General features: G+C 54.1%; 4 protein-coding genes across 4 annotated transcripts; 3 read left to right on the forward strand and 1 right to left on the reverse strand.

Annotated features, from left to right (window-relative positions):
* Positions 1 to 7,174: 7,174 nt before the first annotated feature.
* TRIREDRAFT_59166 (uncharacterized protein) lies at positions 7,175 to 8,241 on the forward strand (the record flags this gene model as incomplete). Its single annotated transcript, XM_006964137.1, has 3 exons — positions 7,175 to 7,298; positions 7,434 to 7,545; positions 7,704 to 8,241. Coding segments are annotated over 3 exons (774 nt in total), but the record flags the coding sequence as incomplete, so codon positions are not given.
* A 4,080-nt stretch (positions 8,242 to 12,321) lies between these two features.
* Positions 12,322 to 13,705, forward strand: TRIREDRAFT_22035 (uncharacterized protein; the record flags this gene model as incomplete). The annotated part of the gene is made up of 5 exons (XM_006963973.1): positions 12,322 to 12,562; positions 12,648 to 12,798; positions 12,897 to 12,935; positions 13,069 to 13,255; positions 13,349 to 13,705. The coding sequence occupies 5 exons, from the start codon at positions 12,322 to 12,324 to the stop codon at positions 13,703 to 13,705; spliced, it is 975 nt and encodes a 324-aa protein (XP_006964035.1).
* Positions 13,706 to 14,376: 671 nt separating this feature from the next.
* Positions 14,377 to 15,982, reverse strand: TRIREDRAFT_106145 (uncharacterized protein; the record flags this gene model as incomplete). The annotated part of the gene is made up of 4 exons (XM_006964292.1): positions 14,377 to 14,476; positions 14,601 to 14,706; positions 15,023 to 15,532; positions 15,703 to 15,982. 4 exons carry the CDS (start codon positions 15,980 to 15,982, stop codon positions 14,377 to 14,379), a joined length of 996 nt encoding a protein of 331 aa, XP_006964354.1.
* Positions 15,983 to 17,166: 1,184 nt separating this feature from the next.
* TRIREDRAFT_3397 (uncharacterized protein) lies at positions 17,167 to 19,037 on the forward strand (the record flags this gene model as incomplete). Its single annotated transcript, XM_006963958.1, has 6 exons — positions 17,167 to 17,245; positions 17,334 to 17,386; positions 17,538 to 17,792; positions 17,940 to 18,755; positions 18,813 to 18,923; positions 18,993 to 19,037. 6 exons carry the CDS (start codon positions 17,167 to 17,169, stop codon positions 19,035 to 19,037), a joined length of 1,359 nt encoding a protein of 452 aa, XP_006964020.1.
* Positions 19,038 to 19,131: the final 94 nt, after the last annotated feature.

The raw sequence follows: 19,131 nt of genomic DNA on the forward strand, positions 1-19,131 counted from the left end.
TTGGATCCGACCTAGTCCGCTGTTGCGAGCTGCTGGGAGAGGCCAGGAGAGGCTAGGAGAGGGATGGGAACGAACGGGAAGGCCGCCTGGGGACTGGTTCAACACGTCCTCGTACCCTGTTTGATTCTGGTATCTCACCTAGCGCCACTGGAGCTAGTGGAGACGGAACCGAGGGGGAGACGGCGAGCGATAGGCTCTGGACGTGCGAACGCGTTTCGTCTGCAAGGGAATTCGAGGGGGGGACAAGGACAAATCAGATGGCCGCACCAGCAGGCAATGCGAAAGAGCTCGCGAGGCGCTGTGAAACCTGACGAAAGGCGGATGGCGGGACAAGGCGGGACAAATCAAGAGGGGGGAAGAGCCGGGCAGGAAGATGAGGAACAAAAGAAGCAGAAAAAGAAACAAAGCCTCCTTATTTCGCAAGCAACGGCTTCAAGCCATCGCTCGTGAGAGCGTGTGGGTGGGTGTGTGGCGCGTGAGAGTGTGTGTGATTCTTGAAAGGAGAGAATGGGAACAGGGCAATGGAGTTTGGGTCGGTAGAGGAGGAGACTGGCTTACCGTCTGGCTCAGGCTGGCGGACCTGGTTTGATTTGGCAGATCGAACAAGCTGCCCGAAGAGGCTGAAAGAAGAAGACGATGTGGCCTTGGTGATGAAGAACGATGCTGCTTACCTCGAACCAAGTTGGCGACGAAAGAACGAAGTTGCATGCGAGTGTGGCTGTTGGTGGGGGGGGAGAAAGCGAGGAAGAGGAGAGAAAAGAGAACCGGCACCCCATTAATGGGGGGGCACCCCAGGCACGGTACGTACCCTGCTCACGGCCAGAAAAAGGTCGAGTCAAGTCCCAAGGCCAAAAGAAAAGTCGCCTGACCCGAAATGCATCGATTGCGAGGCAAGGGCCCGCAAGTCGAGATTGCCAAGGCGGCTGGACATGGCGATGACGAGAATTCAGCTGGAGCTGTGCATCTTTCCTTGCAGTGGAAAGGCTCTAGAAGGCTTGCACTTTGTTCCCTACGCCCATTTGTTCTTGTAGATGCTGCTTGGAGGGCATTCTCTTCTAGTTGTTATAAGTAGTGCCGCTCAAGCAAGACGATCCCCGTCTATTTTGCACTCGGTACTAGCCCAACTCAACCAAGCTCTGGATTAGTTTCTAGGAGCTAAAACTACCTGTTGAGATGGATAATGTGAAGCTGTTTTGCTTACATGTGCAAGCGTGTGATGGTGATGCTCGAGTGATTGTCAGCCATGGGACGGAGAAGTCCGTTGCGCCTCCTGTGGTTGACATCCACCGAACAGCCCGACATACCCCTATCACCAAGCGACATTCTGTAAATGAGCCATGACATTGGAGAGATAGAGGACTCGCCCGCAAAATTGCAATTCTACATTGGCACGATGCGTCCGTGATGGTAGAAACAGTGCTTTCTCACAGCATTCGGAGTTCTCCAGGCTAGGCGGCCTTCTGTAACAGCTCTGTTGCTGCTTTGAAACGCTCCAGGCGTCCGCATCCCAGCCCAGATCTTTGACGAAACACTTGCATCACGCCAACAGGGGTCTAATCTTGTTGATTTTCTACAGCTTTGGGAGCTTCCGTGGCGCTTATGATCCTGTGGACGCCGTTTCCACCAATTGTCACTGGGAGATTCAATGCCTTTGGAGAACTGGACAGCCGGCACGTTAGAATGCACTCATCCTCCTTACCATTCGCTGCCGAGAAAGGAACCAAGAATTACGCTCGAGTCGAAGTACGGCTGTCTGTTGAAGCGACATGTCTGCCTCGTCTCTCAGTCGCTCAAGGAGATGGAGAGGTCAAATCCGATTTGGCCAAGCGAGAAGCTGCAGCAGAAGGCTCGACAGATGTCCCGGTGAACGCCCGAGGTTGCCTTCCAGCTTTGAAAGCTGAACATGGCAAGGCTGAGCACAGCACGGCTTGGCAATAGCACAACCATGCAGGCGCTCCTCAGGCCTATTGTCCAAGGATCCTCGGCAGATGCCTCAGGGCTGCCAACCTGTTGGACGAATACTTGTCGTTGGCTCTTGCCAGCAATGGCATGGTTGAGCAGATCATCTTCCACAGTATCTCTACGCAGCTGCTCTCTGGTTCACGAAAGTCGATGCTCAAGGTAGGCATTGATGCTACCATCCTGTACGTATCTGGAGCTTTCATTTCGAAGATACGTCTTGTCGTTAACCGTTATTAACGAATGCTGGCTTAGTTCCAGGGTCATTACAACGTCCGTCCCGGAGTACATCACCACAAGAGTCGGCGTACGCGCGCTTGCGCCAACTGTTCGTCGGGATACACGATCCGAGGGTCTATTCGCCAGGCGCAAACTAGACGGAACAAGCTCCCTGAGGCTCCATAGAATGTTTGTCCGGGGATGTGTCACACAAACTTTCCAAGAGCGGAATTGTAGGCGTCTTGGTTGGTGCCCGACGTCCTGGGGTCAGAGTGGCTCGCCAGCTGGAGGGCCGGGTTGATGATGCTCGAGGATCTTGCCAGTTTTGATGATCAAGGCCACTTGATGCTGGAGGATTCACAGAACAGATGCCACCCGTCAATGCGAAGCATGGGGGCCTTTTTTGAAGCTGTACTCCGTGGTGCGATCGTTTGCTGGCTGCCTTGTGCCTCTGGCCACCAACCCAGAGCAAGGCGGGAGAACAAGCTGCACGACTTCCTGTCAGAGTCAGTTCTCAGTTTTAGTAGCAGCCCCAACCCGATTCTATTCATTGACCTACCGCCGCTTTGGCAAGACGAAGCGTTCAGCCCTCTTGATCCCCATTCCAAGTTTCAGGGGGACAACATGGATACTGTCGAGTTTCGGCGGTTGAAGTTTCAATTTCAGTGTCAAGAGATGCCCCAGTGATTCCCCACGGTGTTGTTAGCGCGTTCTTATCCAAGATGCACTGCTTTCGAGGCTCTCGAGAGCGCGGGATGGTGCCCATCCGAGAAGAACTGCTTTGTACTGGACGAAGTGAAGATGGCGTTTCCTTGTTTCGACCCTGTCCCTGTGGTGTTCTCGCAAGAAAGACGTTCCAGAGGTCATCTGAACAGCATGCTGTTGGTTCGCCAGCCAAACTGTCCTTTATAGACCAGGTGGTGGATGTTCGATAGTTTGGCTGGTCGGTTCATTTGCTTCTTCCGCTCGTCAAGCTCAAACACGATTGACAGCGCACAACGTCTGCTCTTGAAGGCTGCCTTCCAGGGCGCGTTGACACTTTTTCGACAGGAACACTCGTCAGATCAATGCTGGTGAACATGCCAGCTTCTTACAGCTCGATATTGTCAAGAGTTCAACATGCAATACGGGAGTAAGTCAGTTATAGAGCGATAGGGCAGGTCGCCTGCAGGGTAGTGCAACCTCTGTACGCATGGGATCCTTTGCATTGAGATCGGGGCGGCTGCTCTGAGGTATATCATGCCCCTGTCCAGTGACCCAGGTTGAGGGAATACAATGTGAATGCCTGGATGCCATATATGCTGTGGCACCTCACGTAGAAGTGTCTGATTTGATGAGGACGATGAGGCTTCGCGAAATATTAGATGCTGTTGCGCGGCCAAGCACAACAGGGCAAGCCAGTCAACGGACCACTCTGACTACCTATGTTCTACAGCTGCTACATGGGGGAATATACAGCTTTATTGAGGGCATATTCCACCAGATGGTCAAGGAAAACAAGAGGCTTGCGAATATTCGAGGCAAAAGCCATCTCCTTACGCTCATTCTTCTTCGGGGGGTCATACACTTGCCCCTACCCTATTGTCTAAACTCCTCTGGTGGGCGACAAGCACGCTACTGAGAATGTCTCCAATGTGACTCGATAACCTTTGCTCATATCCCAAGTTGAGGGGCTCTTAACATGGTCATACCTCAGAGAGCAGACTCATAACCACCAAGCACAACAATCCCTCTGGTTGGTTAATGTTCCGAAATGCTGTTACAGCCGCCTAGTCGCGCAAGAGAGAAAGGGACCGAAGAGACAGGACACCCTCTAGACATCAGCTGCATAGATCAAAATCCAGGCTCCATCCTCGCCATCTCAAACCGATGGCATATTTTGTAATGCCGTTTAAAGTCGGAGACCAGGCGACACTTATCAACTGATACATGCGCCTGCACCATTGCGTCGGTCGAGGCGTCGTAGGGCTTGGGCAGACCTCGTCCCTCTATGACGTCTCCATGACCGGAGCATCTTTTGAGATAGTTATGGCAGTCGTTGTGAACATTCGGATATCCTCAATAGCTGTATTGTCACAACGTATAAAGAAGCAGTACTTGCGTGAGGAGGTCCAGCAATCGGTTGCAAATTGTCAACTTGCTATAACATCACGGCTTTCAGTTGATGAGTGTTTGAGTGTTTGATTATGCTGCTTGGTAAAAATGGCTCCACAGTTCTCTGAAGTTATCGAAGCATCACATTGTACATTGTTTTGGCTGCTAATAACTGCGTCGTCATGGTGCATGTGGCAAACAAACAGAAGCTCCTGAATGTGTCCATGGCCTCACTTGGCATAAGATGCCAGCTGATTCTTTCATATGGTACAGCCATTGTTGGAAGGGCTATGGACCGACTTGGTTGGAAGACGTTGAGAGACATGGGACGTCGGACGTTGCATTGGACACTGAATTTGTACGCGTTGATGGCAGCCTCAGACGGTGCCTTGAGTAGAGCCAGCAGGGGTTGAATACCTTGAGACTTGCTGTTTCGGCCTTTCAGACATCTGCTCTATCACTGGTAGTCCTACTTCAATGTTGATCAAAGAGCGGACATGGTCACTGGTGGTTTGGCGAGCTTCAATCTGGAGATTCTGACGATCATTGGGAAGGGGGGTTCAAGACAGGAGGTCACAAACTTGCTTTAATCATAAGATGCCCTCGAAGCAGACACATGCCGCCCGAAGATTTTCGGACATTTTGGATTGTATCTAAAAGCTTACACCCTCTGGACGCGGCACGTCAGGTCTCAGCCTCGGTGTGTTAGGGATACGCCGCCCGAAAATCTTCGGACGCCTCGCAAAGGCTTGGGAGAGACAGCGGTTTGTCTCGATGAGTGTGAGTTGTCGTGGTGGTTTGGGGTCGAAATATTCCGGAAGTCTAGGAAGCGCAGGCCCATTGCTTGATGGACTGACTGAAACCTTCTCGGAACAGGTGAGACATATGACCAAGGGGCTTTGAATCAGCATCTGGAGAGCCACTCCTTCGGCATAGTATGACGAGCAGTATCCGATGTCTATGTTTTGACGTTATATCGCTTGCTCGGAAGGGCTCTGAGCTTTGGAGTCAACTGAGACTCGCATCCGCAATATACAGGCCTCACCCACTCCTATTTTGTAGACGTCAAGCACTTCTGCCGGTAGCTGATGTCGTTGATCGAACCGTTGCCCTTGCCTGCTGGCTGGTCGTGACGAGATGAGACATGCGCCCGAAAGACGTCGGGATGCGCCGTCAAAAAGGGAGAGATCACTATCATTGCGGCACAGGTTCCGCTGGCTACCCCAATTGTGAAGCGGACGTACTCGTACGTGTGTCTCGACCAGTCTCGAGCCGGACCGCAATCTCAGCCGACCAAGATCCCGGGCCCCCTCTTGACAATGCCCGAAATGGTTGCATCCAGCGCCCCAGGTACCAGGTTATCATTGGGATTTAGTATTCCAAAGTGCGAGTGGTGTGTCTGTGTGTCTGGCTCTACTCTTGTCAGTCTGCCCTCTGAATTCCCTGCTCATGTCGTATTGCAAGTCGCAAACGCACGAGCAAACAAGTGGTAGCCTCCCGCTCTGTAGGGGGAGGAGCGGCCTTTTCCCCCGCATCCTCCCCCACATTGTTGCTTGTTCTGTTTTTTTCCCCCCGAGAATCGATGAGATGGCCACACTCTCAAGCTACCTATTACGAAATATGAGTCTGGGGGCCGTCTTGCGGATGGGTTGCGGTAGATCTCGATGGAGGGTGGCAGCCTTGCTTCTCACGATCGGAGGGCTGTTATTGGTGTGCTCGTACATGGCGCAGATCTGATGATACGGAAGGCTCAGACTCGATACACACTGCCTACAAGTTGTATATGAGCAGAAGCTAGGCAGAACAGGATAGAAAACTGTATTAGCATGATGCAGGAAAGGGAGGGGGCCGATCCACGATGATTCGTTGGAGGGTGGCTCCGAGCCTTGATGATGCTGTAACGCTGTGATGCTGTGAAACCCTCCAAAGTTGTGGGAGTGCTTTCTCGTGCCTCTGCAGGGTGTCATGACCTGTACTCGGCCATCAGATACACGTGAGCTACTTCTGTACAAGGGACCTGAGCAGCAGCAACTGGAATATGATCAGTTATGGCAGGCTGGCTGCATCTCAAGCTGCTGAGAAGCTATCGATCTTCTCTGTGGTTGAATGTAAAATTTGACTTGGGATCAAACTGAATTAGATTGTTATCAGAAAGCAACACTGAGCGGATAAACAACAGATGAACAAAGTAGGTAATAGCCGCTGCAGACTTGATGAAGCTTGAAGCCAACAGTCGTCCGTCTTGCTACCTAAGCAACCAACTGTGGGAGACTGTTCCCGCCGCCGCCCCCCCTTTTTCTGCAGCCTACCTTATGCTTATCTAATTCCCCTGCTCTAGGCCTCGCGCAGCCTAGCGTCGCGTTGTGTTCAGGGGAGAGGCAGCCTATCGTCTCTTTTCCCTTGTCATAAGCACGAGCTCACACTGTTTCCTCCGGAAAAGCTGCCGTCCTACCACGCAATGTCCAACCTCTTCTCTGGAATGTAAGCCTGGCCGATTGCCAATGTTTCTTGATTTTGGGGGGTGTTTACGTTTCCTTGTGGCTCTTTGTGTGCTGCTTCCCGCCTTGGGCCTGTCCTGCCACGCGTTACCCTGCTCCAGAGCCTCCCTCAGCCGCAAGTTTGCTAACGCGATGCTCTTGTTTGCGACACCAGAAAAGCCCAGATTCGGGGGACCTCTGCCAAGGCAGGGACTCCTGTCAAGAGCCCAACCACACCGACCGCTGAATCGCCAGCTTCCTCTCTAGCCCCAGCTTCAGTCTCGGCTTCGGCCTCAGCTTCCTCCCTCCACAGGCCCGCGGTTGCGGATCGCTATCCGTCGACGTCGAGTCCCGTGCCCAGAGTGTCGTTGCCCGAGTCGCGGTCGCATGGCCAGTCAATAGACGTCGTTCCTACGGTCCTCGACATCCCACGGCCGCTGCCGCTATGGCTCAACACAGCATGTGCCAAACACATTGTCAAGGGGAACTTTATGACGCTGAGTGCTCGGCCAAAGACGGTTGATCCTGGAGAGTGGGTGGCACACCAGGGTGAGTTAATCGAGAGAACGGAAGAGATTGAGAGACCGTAGGGAGGGGAGGAGAAACAACAACCGATCATGGTCGAACAGGAGGAAGCATATGAGAGAAGCCGAGGCCTTCTGCTGACGTTGATATGGCATACAGTTGTCGAGCACTACCGCAATCTCTGGAACTTTGTCCGGGTCATTCACGAAAAGGAAGAGGATGGCAGCAGCATATGCAACCCGAATACATGCCCCAAGATGTCTGCGGGCAAGTAAGTCTCCCCTCTCCCCCCCCTGGCCACTGCCCGTTGCCCATTTCTCCATGTGCCACCTTGTTCCTTGTATACCACCACCTCTGTTCTGCCTCGGTGAGTTTGTGGAAGCGCGTGTTGGGCTAACCTAATGCACGCGTGCGCCTGCTGTGCGATAGGAACCACTCGTACACCTGGCTCAACAGGAATCACGAGCCGGTGGAGCTGCCAGCGTATGAGTACATGACGCTGATGCAGCGGTGGATGTCCGGAAAGATTGACGATCCCGCGCTGTTCCCTACCGACCCTGACACGGTGGGCTTTGCCCTGCATCCCGAGTACACGAGCAACGCGCTCCAGCAGCAGCAGGGCGGCGAGGACTGGCTCGGGGCCCGAAGCGGATTCCCCAAGCAGCTCGGGAGCACCTGTCAGCTCATCTTCCGCCAGATCTTCCGCGTCTACGCCCACCTGTACTGGGACCACTTCGTCGAGCCCTTTTACCACCTCAACCTGGAGAAGCAGCTCAACAGCTGCTTCAGCCACTTCATCCTGACAGCCACGACGCTGGATATGCTGCAGCCCGCCGAGCTGGAGCCCATGCAGTACCTCATCGACCTGTGGGCTGCTGACGGCACGTTCCCGCCCGAGTCGAGGCCTTATGCATATGCCAACGTCGAGCGTGGCCGATATATCCAGAGCCTGGGCACGTCAGCTTGAGCGGCAGTGGGAACGGAGAAGCCATGATGCAGGAATCCAACTTATTTGCTATTTAGCAGCGGTTACGAGAACTATGAAACGAGGTCCCAATCGCCTGGTCTTGACTGACATTGAGCCGATCGGAAGGGATGTACGAAGAACAAGATACGCATAGAAGGTTACAGAGAGGATACAGAGAGGATACACAGACTGGGAAAAGAGAGAAGAAAAGCCATGGATCACTTGTATCGTGCGAGACATTGCTACTACATGAGTAGGATGCTCTGATACTAAGTGCTGGCTTCTCCTCTGGTAATAATGACTACAAGGATCGGTATTGATCTCTCAATTTCTTTTTGTTCCTCAAGTTAGATCTAGAGAAGCGTCTGGAGAAGCCTGATTCTTCCATGACTGCCATAATGTCTGCTAGATTTTTAACACTACCAAAAGCCATTGCGGTAGCATCCAGTAGCTCTCGCACATGTGAGTAGACTTTTAGTCAAATGCCTCTCTTCGCTCTCCTGTGCCGTTCGCGCAACTATTTCAGGTCTCGAAACCGCGCTTCTACCACTCCACCATGCAGCCGGGCTTCGCATACGGGCATAAGGCACAGAAGCCGACGTGTGTGCGTGTGTACAGACAGTACCAGGTAGTATGTGCGTCCACGTACGGGTGTGTACATGCATACCTTACCTGAGTGTCACTCAGAGGCCAGATAAGGCAGAGAGCCGGGCAACTAACCAGCTTTCCGAGAAGTCGAAGCCTGTTCCTGTCCGCAGCCGCCGCGACTCCATGCGGGCCGCTTCTCCTGTTCTCTTGCCACGGGCGCTTTGCTGGCCCTCGCGCCGACATGTTGACCCTCTTTGGCGGCCTAGTCCAATGCAGCCTGTGACCGGTGTGGACATCTGGCGCGCTTGCATTCCATTTGTTCCATTTTCCTATTAGATTGAACAGGTGGTACCTCCTGGGGGGAAGACGATCAGATCAGCCAGCCAGTGTCAGAAGCATCATTACATACCTACTAGTACAGGCATTCGGGTGTATGTATTACTTGTAGGTAGTACTAGGTAGTATCATATCACTTTTTGTTGTCTATCCGCATGCAGCCCGCCATGCAACCCATTCGCCTCTGCTGCAGGCCGCAGAGGCCCAGCCCAATCACGACTGGGTGCGAGAAGCGCGGGAGGGCGTCATGGAGGCAAAAAAGGGGATGCGAAAGGGAGGGGTTTCGGGCAGCAGCAGCGCGTGGAAGCCATGCTTTTGCGTTTCCTCCCCGGTCTACTTGGCTTGGACTCGTCCTTGGGATTTGCAGTTGGTGACGGTACGAGTACTTGCAGGGACCACGTCGCCATCCACGGGCAGTTGGAGGTAAGATGTTGAGCCTTAGGTACCTACTAGTAGGTTTTCCGTGCTGTGCTAGAAGTTGTAGGTCGATGACACTTTTGCTTCTGGTCTCGTCCAGTCGGAGTTCGAAAAAGTGACAACGTATGGACCCCGGCATACGAACCATCTGAGACTGCAGAAGTAATACAGTATGCGGAGGGCTGGGTACCATTGCATCACCGTACTCCGTGCCTACCTACCTAGGTTCGTCAAGCCTGGTGATGGTAGTATACGCAAACGGTTGCAAAACCTAAGCTTGAGTCAACGATACGATACCTTAGTTGAGACACGTGTCTGCCAACACGTTAGGTCACCGATACACAGCTTGACATGCACCGCTCGAGTACTGATACTAGGTAGTAGGTAGTGAATAGGCATACGAGCGTGGATAGGTACAAAGATGCTCTGCATTTCTTACGAATTACCAGTTCTGCTCGTCTGGGCTGGCGCCTGGACACAAGACAAGGCTCTGCGCCATCGTCTCCCGGCTGCATGTGCGCTTCTCACCGGTCCCCCTCGGGTGCCTTGGTGGGTGTGCGAGTTACGCACAGCATCTGCGTACCTTATACCTTACCTTATAGAGTACTAGGCAAAAGGGAGGGGGTGGTCATCTTTAGGTCTGTGAAAGGGAGCGTACAAGTGTGTACGAGTATAGTAGGTAAGGTATAGAGCGATTGCCATGTATACCAGAAATAGTAAAAGGTTGTAACGTGAGGAGAAATCGAAGCAGGGCACCTCATTCTGCATGATGCCGGCGGACGGATTCGTCGTGGCTGCCAGTGTCTCTCTGCTCTTTTCTCATTCTCTGGGGTGGCTTGGCTGATGCAGCCGGTGTGAGGCACTGGATCACTGGATGCCATATCTTACCGTGTAGGTACGGATCGAGGGTCGACGTTCTAAACAAGGAGAGTTGGTCAATCAACACAGCGTTTAGGACAAATGCAATTGAGGAACAGAGTCTTCACAGAGATTGTGTAAGGTGATGGAAGCAGATATCACAGTTGGCTGGATGAAGACCTACAGCTGAGAGTCTTTAGTAGATGCTGCCTGTTTGTTGTTTTCCCTTGGCGTTGAATTTGGGCGAGAAGCGTGTGGCAAGTGAAGCAGTTGTAGCAAGTACATGGTACAAAGTCACGACACCACCAGTTGCCAGAGACGGGGGACATTCCGGGCATGCCCCGCGCTGTCTAATTGGCTGGCCGCTGTCTGTATGTATGTACCTGTTCAGCTCATCGAAAGCATTGGCACGATGTTTACTTGCTTTTCTTCCCCTTGTTTTCCGTCTAGAACAGCAGAGCCAGATCAAGGGGGATCAAGGGCTGTATAGTATAGACTCTGAGATATAGGAATAGAGGGTTCCGGCTACAGTCCATCAGTATAGTATCTGTAACATATGGACGACATCTCAAACCCTCTTCTTCCAAACGCGATAGTCTCCTCTGTCTTAGTCAGCAGACAACACCCCCCTTTCAAAGTATCGTATACCTGCTCCTTGCCCGCGTCTCAGAGCCCAAATTCTTCCCCCCCTGCAACCAAATCTCACACACATCCTCTCTCACACCCGCCATGACGCGCGCCCGCCACTATCCGTGCCTTTAGCCCAGCCGTACGCCGCCTGTGATTCCGGCCTTATTAAGACAAGCAGAAAAAGAAAAGACAAAGGAAGAAGCGAGTCGAGGCAAAGGCTCTGCGAATCACAGCCCAGGAAAGCACCGTGAGCTGCGTCTCCTCTTCGCACTGCATACGGCGCTCCATGCGGCCAGGCCCAGCCGGCATCTGGGGTTGAACAGCAGCAATATACAAATCCCCGTCTTCTCTCACCCTCTCACTCTCGCACTCTCGGTCACCTCGTCCTTACAGTCTCAGTCCGAAAGCACCAGGTTCTGCTGCCACCTCCGGGTCTTCTGTTGCTCTGCATCGCTCCTCGCCTCGCTGCTGCTCACCCTGCCTGCTTTGTGCGCGCATCAACCGGCTTTGCTTACGTCCAAACTCCCCTCTTCTCCCGGCCCAGTCGATTGCTGCAGCCTGCATATCACCTTGGGTATCCTGCGGTCACTCTCGACACGCGGGTTTCTATATATCAAGCCCCATCTTGTAACGGGGTCTCGTCAGGAAGTCGCATAGCCAAGGAACAACCAACAACCACGCGCCGTGACCCGGTCTGGTCCCTGGTCCGGTCTGGTCTCTGGTATCTGGTCCCTGTCCCTGTCTCTCTCTCTCTCTTCAACGACTACAACGACAACGCCTTCATCCGGTGTTGCTGTGTTGTTAGAGTGACTAACAGTCACTCAACGTCCCCCACAAAATCGTCTCGGGCTCTCTCCTCAATCTCTCTACATGTCCCTGAATCTCGACTTTCTACCCCAAGACTACTACTTCGACTTTTTTCCTGAAGGCCCTCGTTACCAATACTATCGCCGGCTATTTCTCGATATACAAGATAGAGCCAGACCCCCCGGTGAACGTGGACGCAGTCTCTCGCCTACAGACTCAGAGCCCTCGCTATATCCCGCTCCTTCAGACTCACCCTCTCCGGCATCAAGCCTCGCAAGCATGAACCTTGATTTCTTGGACATGGGCAGGGCCGACGCCGACGAGGTGCCCGTTCACACGCCCCCTCGGCGCCGCACCAGGAGTGTTGAGCCCTCCGCCACTCGCTTCCCCTATTACACGCCGTCGAACCGGTACTTCCAGAACCCTCATTATCCTCGCTCGGTCATGAACACGCCGGCCTTTGAAAATGCCCCGACGCCCCATGCCATAGCCGCCCGCAGAGCTCTTGATCAACGCCGCCTGGCCACGTTTACGCCTGGACGCAGCCGCCGCCAGAGCTTCCGGGAGCAGAGGGAAACGCCCATGCTCATCCTGCGCAACCTTGGCCGTGCCCTTGCCCCCACCAGCAACGTCATTGCCTCCTCGTCTTCTCCGGATAAGGTCTCTGCGGATGGCAATGACGACGGTAATGGCAACGGAGAGGCCAGCGGCAGCGGCAGCGGCAGGTCTCGGCGCGGTGACGATGACGATGACGAGCTGCCCATTGACAGACCTCGCCTGTCTCTGCCCCTGGACGAGGGCTCCTCGGACGACTTACAGCCTCCACAGTCGTCGATCCTCGACGACGGCAACCTCACCGTCCAGTCGATTGAGCTGCCACGTCGGGCCATCAGCGAAGGCCCTTTCAGTCTCAGAGGAAGCGTTAGTTATTATCCGGGGATCAGTGACGACGCCTTCTGGGACGACCCTTATCGAGAGCACACAGCTTCAGATTCATTCGGCAATACTATCCGTATAAGTCCTCGTGGTCCAGGGGATCCGGAGATTGCGGATCTGAGGTACGTGCCTACTACACTTGACCTCTGCAACCACCCCTCTGCTCCCCCCATTTCCAAACCCCTCGTTTCTTCCCACCTCGTACAGCATACTTTAAGCTTGGTTGCAACAGAACTGTAGTTAACGCTCAAGTAGGCGGCCCATCGAAGCCCATCATGGCAGCGACTTTAGCTTTGATATGCCGGAAGGTCTGGACGATGATAATGACCAGACCACCTTTTACATGAGGTCTCCCGTCATCGACGACATCCACAGTATCCTCAAGGCTCCCAACCCTGTGGCCGACGACATTTCGCTCATGCATGCAAAGAGCCGGGAAGGGGTTGACGATATGATGGCTTCGACAGAGGATCAATTTGACCACTTCCCCGACATTGGCGACTTTGGGTCCGTGTCGAGCCTCGGAGACGCCGAGATGGAAGCCATCACCCAGATTGACTTTGAGACGCTTGGCCGCGAGCCGGAGAAGCCCGACGACGACGTGATGGGATATCCGCACGGCCGGCCGAAGAAGAAGAAGAGGGCCAGGATCTCCCGGCACAACATCGAGTACCCGCAGCTGCCGGCCGTCTTTGTCCGGCAGGTTGCGCATACCGCCATGCAGACCACGGGCTTCATCAACCAGAGGATCAGCGCCGACACCCTCGAGGCCCTGACGCAGGCTTCGGACTGGTATTTTGAGCAGCTGGGCGACGATCTGGCAGCCTATGCGAACCATGCCAACCGAAGGACCATTGAGGAGCGAGATGTCATTACTCTCATGAACAGGTGAGCAGTGTTTTTTTTTTTCTCTTCTTTCCTGTTCCCCGTGGTCATCCTCCTCCCCCGGCCCTGCCCCTTTATCGATCTTGCCGCTTTATGCTAATCATATACTGTACAATGTGTCATAGACAACGCCTCCTCAGCCAGGAGCTGTCTCTGTTCAACCTGGCCAACCGCCATCTCCCGCGCGAGCTACAGCAGATGCTGCGATGTGCCGTTCCCGCAGCCCGACCCAATGCTCCGGCTGGCCACGCCATGTATTCCACGCACACGCATACACGAACCACGTACTCCACCACTCATACCACGTACGTGCCCCAAGCCAGCGGAGGCTCCAAGCGGAAGCGGGGCCGGCAACAGCATGGTGACGAAGAGGACGATGAGCAAGAAGAGATGGTGTATCCAGAGGACGAGGAAGAAGAGGAAGAAGAGGAAGAGGATGATGAAGAATGAGGAATGAGGAGCCGATTCTTTTCTTTGTTTTCCCGTTCTTCTCTTGTGTCTCCTTTCTTCTCTCCCCCCTCCTAGATGTATAGCCGATACGCCCAAAGAATATCTTGGCCATGATCTACTGCTTCTCGCTCCCTTTTCGCGATGTAACTCCTTCATTGCTTGCAATGCTCACCTACCTGCCCTCTTCCCCTACATGCGTTCGCCATTGCTTTATACTGCAAAGTCGCTTCACATGGATCCGCTGGCCCGAACGCGGCGGGCAATGTTGGACGGCGGCTTTTTGAGCACCATGTACAGCATGATTGACGTGGCGATGCTCAACCCGTACCTGCGAGTCGGACGAGTTAGTCAAGATTATTGACCCTTCACTTCTTCGCCGTTGTTTCCTGGCCTCGTCTTTTGTGTTCCTTTGCAAGTAGATGGATGAGGAGTCTCTTTTCGCCCTAACGTACCATGTAAAGATGTACTGCGCGTGGTTGTTCCTTAGGTTGACCTCTGCGGGCCGTCCGAAGGGGATTCCGCGCGCCTCATAGTCCATCATGCGCATAAACTCAGGTTCTGCAAGCATTGTGTTTTGTCTTTGTTTTAGCGAGGAACGGTCAAGAAATATCGGTATGGGGATGGGTTATGGATAGGTACAGATACAGATGCCGTTATGTATTGGGGTATCACAAAGCTTAAGATAATAAACCTGATATGACTGAAGTGGGAATGTCTGAAACACATTGACAGAGGATGCGTGTAATGCTTTTGACGCTTCCACATGACGCCCACTGGGGCATGAAGTGAAATGAACCAACGAAAGAATGAATATATGAACCTGTCTGTAGCACAGACATCAGGAGGGGAAAAGGCAAGAGAATGGAAAACTCACCCATAGTAGCTTCTATCCACACCGGCTGGCTGCCCGTCAGCTCCGCCATCTGGTGGACGTCGGGAAAGTAGAATTCGCCCTTGTCCGGCCTGTTTTCCGGAGTAAACATGTTCTTCTTCCAGGGCTCGCGCAGCAGCCCCTCGACGGTGACCTCGCCCTGGACGAGGCTGTCGGGCCTCGTGCTCTGGCTGCGGTGCTTCTTGCTGATCCAGCCGCGGTTGACGAGGATGGTGGAGCCGTCCTTGCGCTCGAGGGGCGTGATGACCATGAAGCCGTCCTGGCCGTCGCGCATCCGCGGGCCGACGAGCATCTCCTGGTCGTGCCGGAAGCGGCCGGTGGCGAGGACGCGGCGGTAGTCGAACTCGCCGACGACGGAGGGGTCGATGTGAGGCGGCAGGGGCAGGGGGTCGCGGATGAGGCGGTCTTCGAACTTTGCAATGAGCTTCGTCTTCCAGTCTAGGCGCTGGACCTGCCATGTGCCGAGGACGAATGCGGTGACTGGGATGAGGGCTGGTTTGGATGGAAGAGCAGAAGTCAGCTTCCGTACGAGAAATATGCGTCATTTGACTGAAGGATATGACATGTATAGGAGTTCGTTTGTGGGATATAAGTCATGTATACGGCACTTGTATGTCTTGACTTATACAGCAGTAGGTATATCTGAAGGACTAGGTACGAACCGAGGAGGAGGATGCCCGGGCCATGACGCTTGCCCGCGCGAACCGTCTGCGGCTGGAGGTCGACAATGGACACAAAGTTGGGGTCGTCGGCAGACTGTGGCTTATTTGATCGGGAAGCAGTCGATGAGATGCGTCTGCATTGGACGGCTCGAGGCGCGGGAGTGCGGCTTGCCGTTGAAGCTGTTGATGCTGCTTTTCTGGCGCATTGGCGGGCGGATCTGGTAGCGAGGCTGCTGCCGGGAATCCGTAGGTTCCGCAGCAGATTGTGTGTGCAGTTCATGTTTGGAGGGAGATGCCGCATCAACAGGAAATTGGGCGAGTGTTTGAATGTTTCGTTGAATTTGAAGATGTTTGATCATGGGCATGGCAATAGATTGTATAGGTAGGTATTGACGGTTTCCCGAGATTGACCGCCTGCCTAGAGGGGACATCTAGTGGGGTGCCTGTATGGTAGGTACATGAGAGTGTTCTCTCTGTGTTCCTGTAACACTTTGTACGAGGAAGAGCAGTTGTGATGTCGTCTTGAGCTCGCAGAGACTGTAGTCGGCCTTTAAGGGATCTCATATCATGTTCGTTTCCACTGGGATATTTTTTTTTTCGCTACATTGCTTTCTCTGGGTTTGTTGATCTCGCAGGTGCCAAGCATCACCCATACACCTTTACCGTAGCCTCTCCGGCTTTTGGGCCTCGGTCTACATAGGTACTTACAGATATCTAGTACATTCTGCTGGAATTGAACATGGTTCTTGTGGGAAAAATGCCGTTTGAAGTCATTACGTTTGATCTCGAGAATTTCAATAGTTTCATGACGAACCATTCTCTGGCGTTATTTGTAGAATAACATGTTGTTCATGTTGTTCATCAACGAAAGCTACATACAAAATGCTGGTCCCTCAACAATTATTCGGCCATTGATCCTTACCGCCTACCACAACCGGCCGCGTCCCCATACGCATGCCCAAACCGGAATGGCGCCTGCGGAACCTCTTGCATGTCAAAGGCTGGCCTTTCGTCATCGGTTCTTTAGATGCCAGCTAATAGCGTTGGATCGTTGTCCGGCGAACTCGACGATTCTACCATCGCGAAGGCCCCCCAACAAACTGGAGAGAATCAGAGCCTGACTTGCTATTCTCTATTCTTTTCCCGTTGCCCTTCAGCTACCATTCGTCACTAGCATCGCGTTGCACACCGAAAGAGAAGACGCGCGAGACACGGACAAGGCGTGCATGCGAGTCGAATCCCTGCATCAGCATTACTGGCGATCTCTCGGGAATTTCCCCGGCCAACTGCGATTCCCCTCCTCCTTCGCGCGGCGGCGTCCCGTTGAATTGGTCATCATCTCGACAAGCCATCGCCGAGGCCCTGAATAGCATCCAAGCGCGATACGAACCCTCAACGATACGATACTTGTTTCGACTCCAACGCCGCGCGGCCGAGAGAAGACAGCAGCAACAGGAAACAGCCATGTTCTATCAGGGGAGCCTGCAAGAGGGTATCTCCACGGCGGTGGGCCAGCAGAAGCTCGTCCTCTGCTTCGTGACAAGTGCGTGATTCAATCGCCGAGCCCTGCCATTGTTTGGGCATCTTGTATTCCCCAAATTAAGCTTGCACTCTGTCTGACACCAACATAGATGAAAATGAGGAGAGTCAGACGTGGGAGAATGAATATCTACAAGACAGCTCGGTAAGTCGCTCCCTTCCGCTCCCTGCAAGCTGGAACGTTGCGGCACAGAACATGTGCAGCAGTACATGGCAGATCGGATGGAGATAAATGTATGGATGGGATGGCTAACAGCTTCGCCTGTTGGAAACTGCAGCTGTCAAAACTCATCGAGACGCAAGCGGTCGCCCTGCGGCTCATCGCAGAGTCGGAAGAGGCGGGATACCTGTCGCAAATCTTCCCACTGCCCAAGACGCCAACCGTCGTCATCATGAAGCACGGCGAGCTCAAGGAATACATTGCCGCCGGCACCCCCAAAGACGACTTCCTCCGTCGAATCCTCGTGGCCTTCAACGCCGCTCCTCCCGCGACCTCGGCCGCATCCTCATCAGCCTCACCGTCAGCTTCACCGACAAGGTTGGCTGCCCCTGTACCCGCTCCTGCTCCCGTCTCCGCCTCCGCCTCCGTCACCGCCCCCGCCCCTTCAACGTCGCCGTCACCCGCATCGCAGGCACGAACACGATCTCAGTCACAGTCACAGTCACAGTCACAGTCACAGTCACAGTCACAGTCACAGCCACAGCCACAGTCCCCATCACGACCAGAGGCCCAGCTTCAGGCTCAGGTCGAGGCCGTGGGCGCCGCTCCACAAGAAGTAGTGGTCAGCCAGGTCAACCAGATCGACCACCTCCTAGCCGACAGGGCGGCCAAGCTCAAGGCACAGAAAGAGGAGGCCGAGAAGAGAGCCAAGGAGGAGCGGGCCAAGGCCAAGGAAAAGGCCAAGGCAGAGGCACAGGCAGCTGCAAACACGGACGGAGCCAGAGTCTACGAGCAAGCAGAACAGCTCAAGAAGAGGCGACAATCGGAGCTCGAGGAGCGCCGACGCATCCTGAAGCGGATAGAGGATGACCGAGAGGAAAGACGCCTGCGGGCGTCGCAAAAGGAGCAGCAGAGGATTGAAGGCCGAAGGGCGAGCGACGCTGCTGCTGCCTCTACCAGCACGTTGCAGAGCAAGCTGCCGTCTGCAAGCACTAGGAAGGTGTCTGAGATGGCATCGATCCAGGTCCGACTCTTTGACGGCTCAACCATACGGTCGCGGTTCAAGACGGGGGATCCTCTGACGGTAGTCAGGAAGTGGGTGGACGAGACCCGAGGCGAGAGCAGAGGCCCGTACACCTTCAAGCAGGTCCTGACGCCGCTGCCCAACAAGAACATTGACGCGACGGAGGAAAGCAAGTCGATTGGCGAGCTGGGCCTGATCCCGTCTTCCACGCTGGTCCTCATCCCCGTCCAAAAGTATTCGTCGGCTTATCGCGCCGAGGATCAACAGGCATCGCCCTGGTCGAGGTTCCTCGCGCTGATTCTAGGCTTCTTCACCTGGCTCCTGGGCTTGGTTGGCTTGGGTGGAGAGCAGCGCGCAGGTAGGGGCGACGGGGGAATAGGTAGACAGGACAGCAGGGCGCCGGATGCGACGGCCAGGACCGCGTCTGAGGAGAGGAATCGTCGGGTGCGAGGTTTACAGAACTTGCAGCGCGATCACCAGCTGTACAACGGTAACTCGGTATGTCGCTTGTTTTGTTCTCCATTGCATCAAGACCAGCCATGGGACTGACTCTGTTTGTGTGTGTAGCTGAATTTTGAGCCGCGGCCAGACGAGGACGACGACGAGACATGAAAGTCGAAGCGTTGTGTGTATAGTACTTTTCTATCCGTTTTTTCATATCTGGCGAATTCTTTCGTTGCATTGGGGGGCGGGGAATTCTCGGACT

Source organism: Trichoderma reesei (genome assembly GCF_000167675.1).
Source record: "Trichoderma reesei QM6a unplaced genomic scaffold TRIREscaffold_6, whole genome shotgun sequence".
NCBI lineage: Eukaryota > Fungi > Ascomycota > Sordariomycetes > Hypocreales > Hypocreaceae > Trichoderma > Trichoderma reesei.